General features: G+C 48.0%; 1 protein-coding gene across 1 annotated transcript in view; it reads left to right on the forward strand.

Annotated features, from left to right (window-relative positions):
- ncf4 (neutrophil cytosolic factor 4) overlaps window positions 1-2563 on the forward strand; it is a 59861-nt gene extending 57298 nt beyond the window's left edge. Inside the window, exon 10 of the mRNA XM_048520988.2 lies at window positions 139-2563. Within this exon, the coding sequence (XP_048376945.1) occupies window positions 139-340 (202 nt within the window). The 3' untranslated portion in view covers window positions 341-2563. The remainder of the gene's footprint in view (window positions 1-138) is intronic.
- Window positions 2564-10826: the final 8263 nt, after the last annotated feature.

The raw sequence follows: 10826 nt of genomic DNA on the forward strand, positions 1-10826 counted from the left end.
GACCCACTGTGATCCTTATAGTGTAGTACCAAAGACAATGGGCAACCTTCTGATTCTAAGACTGCAGCACAGTGGGCACTAAGACCCATCCCTTGCATTCCTTAAACTAAAAGCAGTTGTGTTTTCTTGATGTTCCAGGGCTGAGTTTGGGAACAACGCCATTGCCCTTAATTATCGAGACCTGGAGGGAGATATGGTGCGCATTCTAGATGACATGGACGTTGAATTGATGGTTTTGGAGGCCAAAGGTCGCTTGTGGATCAGAAAGCCCGATTTTGCCCCATGGGAACTACATGTGACCAGAAAGGATGATTTATCAGTGTACAACACAAATCCGTGAGGCATATTTGCTAATATGTGCTTTCCTCTCAAGGGCCTTTTGAATTAATTCATTCTTAGTGACCTGTGCTAATTTGAGGGAGAATTATTATTTGGTCACTCCCTCTTTTCAAAGGAATTTAATTAGTCTTCATCTGTACTCTTGCTCAGTCCCTTTTGGCCATCTGATGTAGGAAGATGGAAAGTTATCAGTTGAAGCGTGTCAGATCACCAATTCTCCATCATGTTTCAAAGTCAGTGTTCTGTTTCTGAATGTCTATGAATCCCTCCAGAGGAAATAGTATCATTGACCTTGATTCTTAGCTCAGAGGCATGTTCTGAGGAAGGGTTGGGGGGGAACGCCCATTGTTAGGTTAGGAGACAGAGGCAAAAAGTCTTCTTTTTTCTCATCCTTATATGGAATGTGGGTGTCGTTGGCAAGACTGGCCTTTGTTACCCAACCCTAATTACATATGAACAAGGGCACTTGCTTGGCCGTTTCAGATGGCAGTTAAGAGTCATCAATGTTGCTATTGCAGCAAGAGTCTCGTGTAGACCAGACAGGGTAAAGATGGCAGATTCCCTTCCCCTAGTGAAGGAAATGGGTTTTTATGACTGTTAACAATTAAACTGGTTTTTTCTATTATTGCGCTTCAATTTTACCGCAGTGACATTTGAACCCGGGAACAAAAACAGAAGTTGCTGGAAAAGCTCAGCAGGTCTGGCAGCATCTGTGAAAGAGTTAACGTTTCGGCTCCCTTCCTCATCCTGTACCCGAAATGTTAACTCTGACTATTTTCTTCACAGATGCTGCCAAACCTGCTGAGCTTTTCCAGCAACTTCTGTTGTTGTTCCTGATTTATAGCATCTGCAGTTCTTTCGGTTTTTATTTGATATTTGAACCCCTGTCCCCAGGACAGTAATCTAGCTCTCTAGATTACCAGTCCAATGATGTTACCGTGACACCATGCCTACATTGTCCAGTGGTGTGCTGAATTTAACTATTTGCCTCCTGTTACGCAGGATTTCTGCGACTGGCAGCCATTGAGGGGGTTGAGCCAAGCTAAGGAATTGGGTTGAACTAGCATCAACCTTGGGCCGTCTCTGGTGGCACACCCTCTGAGTTGGTTTAGGTGAAAATCGCATGGAATTAGGGTCAGAAATGGGCCACACCTCAGCCAGGACTTTTCTGTTCTCACACCAAGTTGTGCAGACAGGACAGCGGGTATCTGTCAGGTTCACTGTCAGTCTCAAGTGTCCCCCTGGTCTCTCCATCTTCAGTGCACATTCCTTCATACACTTCCTGCCACTCATGCCCTTTAAGCTGTGCACCATCCTGACTTTCAACTATATCGTCATTGCTTCATTTGTCACTGGATCAGAATCCTGAACTCTTTCCCTGAATGCACTATGAATGCACTTCATTGCTGCAGCTCATTGCCACCTTCTCAGGGGCAGTTACAGATGTAAACAAATGCTGGTCGAGACAGCACAGCCCCTGTCCCATGAAAGAAAATGTATATAAAAGAAAATCAAGTGGGCACTTTCACGGTACGTTCATATCTCGATTTTCTTTTTGAGTTTGAATCTCACATGTGACTCCAACCCATCAGTTTTTTGTTTTCAGATCCAGTCTTGCCTCATAATCCAGATCGCTCAGACATTAATGATCAGCTTCTGTCCGCTCGCCTGCATTCGGCAATCTCACCTAGGCCTCAGAAGTGAACACACCCCTCACTGAACACAACACACTTTGGCCTGTACACTACACTTTAAAATCTTTAGTGCTGTACTTTATTTCCTCTTTTGAGTGTTGTTTTCAGGGGGCTGGCCTGGTTAACACTCAGTTCACTATAACCCCTGAACTGCTTTCAGTTTCATTTAGAACACTGCACTCAGCCACAGCTCTGGGCGACTGGACAATAGATGATACTAAATTGACACCTGATCTTGCCTTGCAATGTAACTTATGCAATTTCACATATTGTACAACTAACGTGAACACTATTCGGCAGAGAAATGTGTGACCAAATATTCAGGACAAATGCAAGAATGCCAAATTTGAAAGGGTCACAACAATTTACACTACGCTGCAGTACAAATAGTTGTAACTGGAAGTTAGTCATTCTTGTATTTGCCCTGATGGAGAGCAAGACTAAAAGATTTACAACATATCTCTCATTTGAGCAAGTTTCAACATTTGTTGAATACTGCAACTATTACATTAAACATTCTGCTGCTCGTGTTGGCTTTCATTTTGTTTTATTTGTGTAGGGGTCTTTGTAAAACTTTAGCATCTTTCAAATTATATGTATCTTTTGACAATTCATATAAGTTTCCCTAGAGATTGTTTCCATCAATTTTGCTTTCTTGCATTCCAAGAAATTAATAGTTTACTTTAGGTAAAGATACCATTATTCACCAGACCATGGGACTGCTGTCTCATCAGAGAGAATCAGCTGCTGGTGGTTTAACCTGAGGATCACCAGGTTACCCTCAGGTGAGGGGAGAGATTCAGAAGGCAGAAACTTCATTGGTAACCTCAGCTGGTGTAGGATTTTAGCTGTTGTTTTTGGCAGCATTCTGTGTCGCAGACCAGCTAATGAGCCATCAAGCTCTTCAAACCAATTCAATTCAATTTTGGATGAAGGGTTTAGACCCGAAACGTCAGCTTTTGTGCTCCTGAGATGCTGCTTGGCCTGCTGTGTTCATCCAGCCTCACATTTTATTATCTTGGATTCTCCAGCATCTGCAGTTCCCATTATCTCTGAGCTCTCCAAACCCCTTGTTTTAATCTTAATACAACTGTCCATTCAGGGTAGGACCCAGTTAGAGTCAGGCCTCCCTTACCCAGCACTCCAGGCACCTAGAGATGGTAAGAACTGCCGATGCTACTAGAGTCAGAGATAACGCAGTGTGGAGCTGGAGGCACACAGCAGGCCTGGCAGCATCAGAGGAGCAGGAAAGCTGATGTTTCGGGTCAGGACCTTTCTTCAGAAATGAAGGAACCTAGTTCTTTTTCAACCAATAGGATTTGTGGCAAGCGACGATTGTGCCACACAAATGCCAGGCAATGCCCATCTCCCACAAGACAGAATATACCCATCTTCTCTTGACATTCAACAGGGCTACAGTCACTGATACTTCACTGTCAACATTCTGGAGAATACCATTGATCAGAAATTGAAATGAACTAGCCATACATAAATACTGCGGCTACAGGGACAGGTCAAATACTGTGAATCTAGCCATGAGTAACTCACCTCCTGACTCCCCAAAGCTTGTCCATCACCTACGAGGCACAAGTCAGGAGTATGATGAAATACTCCCCACTTGCCTGGAAGAGGGCAGTTCCAACAACACTCAAAAACAAAGCTTGACACCATCCAGGACAAAGCAGCACACTTGATTGGCACCACATCTACGAGCATCCATTCCCTCCACCACTGACGCTCAGTAGCAGCAGTGTGTACTACCTACAAGATGCACTGCAGAAATTCACCAAAGATCCTCAGACAGCACCTTCCAAACCCATGACCACTTCCATCTAGAAGGATAAGGGCAGCAGATACATGGGAGCACCACCCCCTGCAAGTTCCCCTCCAAGCCACTCACCATCCTGGCTTGGAAATATATCGCCGTTCCTTCACTGTTGCTGAGTCAAAAACTTGAAACTCTCATTCTGAACATCAGTCCCTATAGCCCAAGGACTGCAGTGGTCCAAGAAAGCAGCTCACCACCACGTCCTCAAGGGGGCAACCAGGGACGGGCTTCCTCTACATTGGGGAAACCAAGCAGAAGCTTGGGGACCGCTTTGCAGAACACCTCCGCTCGGTTCGCAATAACCAACTGCACCTCCCAGTCGCGAACCATTTCCACTCCCCCTCCCATTCTTTAGATGACATGTCCATCATAGGCCTCCTGCAGTGCCACAATGATGCCACCCGAAGGTTACAGGAACAGCAACTCATATTCCGCTTGGGAACCCTGCAGCCCAGTGGTATCAATGTGGACTTCACCAGCTTCAAAATCTCCCCTTCCCCCACCGCATCCCAAAACCAGCCCAGTTCGTCCCCTCCCCCCACTGCACCACACAACCAGCCCAGCTCTTCCCCTCCACTCACTGCATCCCAAAACCAGCCCAGCCTGTCTCTGCCTCCGTAACCTGTTCTTCCTCTCACCCATCCCTTCCTCCCACCCCAAGCCGCATCTTCATCTCCTACCTACTAACGTCATCCCACCTCCTTGACCTGTCCGTCTTCCCTGGATTGACCTATCCCCTCCCTACCTCCCCACCTATACTCTCCTCTCCACCTATCTTCTTTTCTCTCCACCTTCGGTCCGCCTCCCCCTCTCTCCCTATTTATTCCAGAACCCTCACCCCATCCCCCTCTGTGATGAAGGGCCTAGGCCCGAAAGGTCAGCTTTTGTGCTCCTGAGATGCTGCTTGGCCTGCTGTGTTCATCCAGCCTCACATTTTATTATCTTACGACGGGCAGTAAATGCTGGGCCCAGCCAGAGACCTACATCCTGTGAATCAAGAAGAAAATTGAGTCTAGCAGTAACTGTTTACATTGTGAGTGATAGAGTCAGAGGGGAATTTCAACAATGCAGCGATGCTGGGTTTCACTGGTCGTACCTGAGGCTCAATGCCAGAGAACACATTTTGTTCAAATTGAGAAGCCTAGTGAAGGGGTAAAGGCGTGTGGCAAAAATTAAACACTGGAATAAGTGAATTGAATCTTTGAGTAGTTTTGTCATTCGGCCTGCTGAGCTGGAGCGTTTTGCCAGACAAATCGAGCTGGACCACCATGCCTACTCTTGCCCCACAGTCCTGCAAATTTCTTTCTCTTCCGGATCTTACCCAATTCCTTTTGGGAAGAGAGATAATGGGAACTGCAGATGCTGGAGAATCCAAGATAACAAAGTGTGAAGCTGGATGAACACAGCAGGCCAAGCAGCATCTCAGGAGCACAAAAGCTGACCTTTCGGGCCTAGACCCTTCATCAGAGAGGGGGATGGAGTGAGGGTTCTGGAATAAATAGGGAGAGAGGGGGAGGCGGACCGAAGATGGAGAGAAAAGAAGATAGGTGGAGAGGAGAGTATAGGTGGAGAGGTAGGGAGGGGAGAGGTCAGTCCAGGGAAGATGGACAGGTCAAGGAGGTGGGATGAGGTTAGTAGGTAGGAAATGGAGGTGCGGCTTGGGGTGGGAGGAAGGGATGGGTGAGAGGAAGATCAGGTTAGGGAAGCGGAGACAGGCTGGGCTGGTTTTGGGATGCAGTGGGGGGAGGGGAAGAGCTGGGCTGGTTGTGTGGTGCAGTGGGGGGAGGGGACGAACTGGGCTGGTTTTGGAATGCGGCGGGGGGAAGGGGAGATTTTGAAACTGGTGAATTCCACATTGATACCATTGGGCTGCAGGGTTCACAAGCGGAATATGAGTTGCTGTTCCTGAAACCTTCGGGTGGCATCATTGTGGCACTGCAGGAGGCCCATGATGAACATGTCATCTAAAGAATGGGAGGGGGAGTGGAAATGGTTCGCGACTGGGAGGTGCAGTTGTTTATTGCAAACTGAGCGGAGGTGTTCTGCAAAGCGGTCCCCAAGCCTCTGCTTGGTTTCCCCAATGTAGAGGAAGCCACACAGGGTACAATGGATACAGTATACCACATTGGCAGATGTGCAGGTGAACCTCTGCTTAATATGGAAAGTCATCTTGGGGCCTGGGATAGGGGTGAGGGAGGAGGTGTGGGGGCAAGTGTAGCACTTCCTGTGGTTGCAGGGGAAGGTGCCGGGTGTGGTGGGGTTGGAGGGCAGTGTGGAGCGAACAAGGGAGTCCCGGAGAGAGTGGTATCTCCGGAAAGCAGACAAGGGTGGGGATGGAAAAATGTCTTGGGTGGTGGGGTCGGATTGTAGATGGCGGAATTGTCAGACGATGGTGCGTTGTATCCAGAGGTTGGTGGGGTGGTGTGTGAGAACAAGGGGGATCCTCTTTGGGCGGTTGTGGCGGGGGCGGGGTGTGAGGGATGTGTTGCAGGAAATGCGGGAGTCACGGTTAAGGGCGTTCTCGACCACTGTGGGGGAATGTTGCGGTCCTTGAAGAACTTGGACATCTGGGATGTGCGGGAGTGGAATGTCTTATCGTGGGAGCAGATGCGGGGGAGGCGGAGGAATTGGGAATAGGGGATGGAATTTTTGCAGGAGGGTGGGTGGGAGGAGGTGTATTCCAGGTAGCTGTGGGAGTCGGTGGGCTTGAAATGGACATCAGTTACAAGCTGGTTGCCTGAGATGGAGACTGAGAGGTCCAGGAAGGTGAGGGATGTGCTGGAGATGGCCCAGGTGAACTTGAGGTTGGGTTGGAAGGTGTTGGTGAAGTAGATGAACTGTTCGAGCTCCTCTGGGGAGCAAGAGGCGGTGCAGATACAGTCATCAATGTAACGGAGGAAGAGGTGGGGTTTGGGGCCTGTGTAGGTGCGGAAGAGGGACTGTTCCTTTTGGGAAGCTGTGGTTGAATCTGACGACCACACTGGGGCAAAGCATAACAACATAAGAACATGAGAAATAGGGGCAGGAGCGGGCCACCTGGCCCATTGATCCTGATCCCCCATTCAATAAGATCATGGCTGATCTTTTCATGGACTCAGCTCCACTTAGCCGCCCGCTCACCTTAACCCTTAATTCCTTCACGGTTCAAAAATCTATCTTTGTCTTCATTCAGTGAGGTAGCCTCAACTGCTTCACTGGGCAGGGAATTCCACAGATTCACAAACCTTTGGGCGAAGAAGCTCCTCCTCAACGCAGCCCTAAATCTGCTTCCCCTTATTTTGAGGCTATGCCCCTCATTCTGGTTCCACCCACCAGTGGAAACAACGTCCCTGATTTTATCTTATCTATTCTCTCAATAATTTTCTATGTTTCTATAAGATTCCCCCTCATTCCTCTTATTTCCAAGGTGTATAGTCCTAGCCTGCTCAATCTCTCATTAGCCTACCCTCTCAACTCCAGAATTAACCTAGTGACCCCCTCCAGTGCCAGTACACCCTTTCTCAAGTGAAGAGACTAAAACTGTACACAGTACTCCAGGTGTGGCCTCACCAGCACCCCATACAGCGGCAGCAATGCCTACCTGTTTTTAAAACCATCCCTCTCGTAAATGAAGGACAATATTCTCAATCATAACCATTCGCTGCACAGGGAAGGCCTTCCCTTATGTTACCTTCGGTTCTCTTTGCCAGTGGGAGCAGATTTGCCGTGATCTCATTAAGCGGAAGAGGTTCAAGGGGCCGAATGGCCCACCCTACCCTCCTAAGTGCAGCCGCAACATTAGCACGGCTTCTGATTCCTCTTTCTCATGATTAGCTCCTTGAGTGTTAACACACATTTCCTGCAAGTTTCGCCACTGCGCCCTGTGTTGCTATTCTCTACCACTCTCATTGACAGGACGCAGAGATGGGCTGAGAGGTGGCAGATGGAGTTCAACCTGGATAAATGCGAGGTGATGCATTTTGGAAGGTCAAATTTGAAAGCTGAGTACAGGATTAAGGATAGGATTCTTGGCAGTGTGGAGGAACAGAGGGATCTTGGTGTGCAGATACATAGATCCCTTAAAATGGCCACCCAAGTGGACAGGGTTGTTAAGAAAGCATATGGTGTTTTGGCTTTCATTAACAGGGGGATTGAGTTTAAGAGTCGTGAGATCTTGTTGCAGCTCTATAAAACTTTGGTTAGACCGCACTTGGAATACTGCGTCCAGTTCTGGGCGCCCTATTATAGGAAAGATGTGGATGCTTTGGAGAGGGTTCAGAGGACGTTTACCAGGATGCTGCCTGGACTGGAGGGCTTATCTTATGAAGAGAGGTTGACTGAGCTCGGACTTTTTTCATTGGAGAAAAGGAGGAGGAGAGGGGACCTAATTGAGGTATACAAGATAATGAGAGGCATAGATGGAGTTGATAGCCAGAGACTATTTCCCAGGGCAGAAATGGCTAACACGAGGGGTCATAGTTTTAAGCTGGTTGGTGGAAAGTATAGAGGGGATGTCAGAGGTGGGTTCTTTACACAGAGAGTTGTGAGAGCATGGAATGCGTTGCCAGCAGCAGTTGTGGAAGCAAGGTCATTGGGGACATTTAAGAGACTGCTGGACGTGCGTATGGTCACAGAAATTTGAGGGTGCATACATGAGGATCAATGGTCGGCACAACATCGTGGGCTGAAGAGCCTCTTCTGTGCTGTACTGTTCTATGTTCTATGTTCTCTGTTGACGACACCATTCCGTTTGGTTGTGAGCAATACCACGGAGAGTCTGCTAACATTTATTAGGAACTGTTAAGATAAAACCGAAACGAAATGTCTTTAAGGCTGTGAGAGTCCCATCATTCTCAACGACAAAAGAAACAGTTTACCTAAACGATGGTGAAAGGAGATGCATAGAAACATAGACAATAGGAGCAGGAGTAGACCATTTGGCCCCTACGAGGTTGCTGCACCATTCAATATGATCATCACTTTTGCCCCATACCCTTGATCCCTTTCGCCCTGAGAACTGTAACTAATCTGCGAGATCTATGCACATGGGCATGTTGTCAGATGATTGCATTTGTGGGCAATCCCACCACTAGGTGGAGCACTGTATGAAATCAGAGGGACCTGTCAAGCCTCTTATACAGCAGCAACCGTACATTGACATTCATATTTATCCATAAAGCTGCAAGAAATACAGTCTACTTGGGAGGAGGGATGACTGTTTCAAATTCTCTGAGGATCTTTTCTGCCTGTTGTGTAATCATAGAATCCCTAATGTGTGGAATTAGGCCATTGGGCCCATCAGGTCCACACCGACCCCCTGAAGAGCAAGCCTACACAGGCCCACCCCCTACCCTATCCCTGGTTATGATGTGGAGGTGCTGGTGTCAGACTGACGTGGACAAGGTCAGAAGTCACACAGCACCAGGTTATAGTCCAACAGGTTTATTTGAAATTAAAAGCTCTCAGAGCGCTGTTCCGTTGCCTGATGAAGGAGCAGTGCTATGAAAGCTTGTAATCTTAAACAAACCTGTTTGGGTACAATCTGGTGTTGTGTGACCTCTGACCTTTCCCATAGCCAATCCACCCTAACCTGCACATCCCTGGACACTATGGGGTAATGTAGCACGGCCAATCCACCCTAACCTACACATCCCTGGACACTATAGGCTAGTTAGCACAGCTAATCCACCCTAACCCTGCACATCCCTGGACACTATGGGGCAATTTAGCACGGCCAATCCACCCTAACCTGCACATCCCTGGACACTATGGGGCAATTTAGCACGGCCAATCCACCCTAACCTGCACATCCCTGGACACTATGCGGCAATTTAGCACGGCCAATCCACCCTAACCTGCATATCCCTGGACACTATGAGACAATCTAGCACAGCCAATCCACCCTAACCTGCACAGCCCTGGGCACTATGGGGCAATTTAGCACGGCCAATCCACCCTAACCTGCACATCCCTGGATACTATGGGACAATTTAGCACGGCCAAGCCACCCTAACCTGCACATCCCTGGATACTATGGGGCAATTTAGCATGGCCAATCCACCCTAACCCGCACATCCCTGGACACTATGGGGTAATTTAGCATGGCCAATCCACCCTAACCTGCATATCCCTGGACACTATGAGACAATCTAGCACAGCCAATCCACCCTAACCTGCACATCCCTGGACACTATGGGGTAATTTACCACGGCCAATCCACCCTAACCTGCATGTCTTCAGATTGTGGGAGGAAACTGGAGCACTTGGAAGAAACCCACACAGACACAGGGAGAATGTTCAAACTCCTTAGTAAATTTGCAGACAACACTAAGGTCGGTGGAGTTGTGGATAATGATTAAGGATGTTGTAGGTTGCAGAGAGACATAGATAAGCTGCAGAGCTGGGGTGAGAGGTGGCAAATGGAGTTTAATGCAGACAAGTGTGAGGTGATGCACTTTGGTAGGAGTAACCGGAAGGCAAAGTACAGGGCTAATGGTAAGATGCTTGGTAGTATAGATGAGCAGAGAGATCTCGGTGTAGATGTACAAAGAACCTTGAAAGTTGCCGCCCAGGTTGACAGGGCTGTTAAGAAGGCATACAGTGTTTTAGCTTTTATTAATAGAGGGATCGAGTTCCAGAACCAAGAGGTTATGGTGAAGCTGTACAAAACTCTGGTGCGGCCGCACTTGGAGTATTGTGTACAGTTCTGGTCATCGCATTATAAGAAGGATGTGGAAGTTTTGGAAAGGGTGCAGAGGAGATTTACTAGGATGTTGCCTGGTTTGGAGGGAAGGTCTTAAGAGGAAAGGCTGAGGGACTTGAGGTTGTTTTCATCAGAGAGAAGAAGGTTGAGAGGTGGCTTAATTGAGACATATAAAATAATCGGAGGGTGGATAGGGAGAGCCTTTTTCCTAAGCTGGTGACGGCGAGCATGAGGGGGCATAGCTTTAAATTGAGGGGTGAAAGATATAGGACAGATGTCAGAA

This window comes from Stegostoma tigrinum, chromosome 38 (assembly GCF_030684315.1).
Source record: "Stegostoma tigrinum isolate sSteTig4 chromosome 38, sSteTig4.hap1, whole genome shotgun sequence".
Classification (NCBI taxonomy): Eukaryota; Metazoa; Chordata; class Chondrichthyes; order Orectolobiformes; family Stegostomatidae; genus Stegostoma; species Stegostoma tigrinum.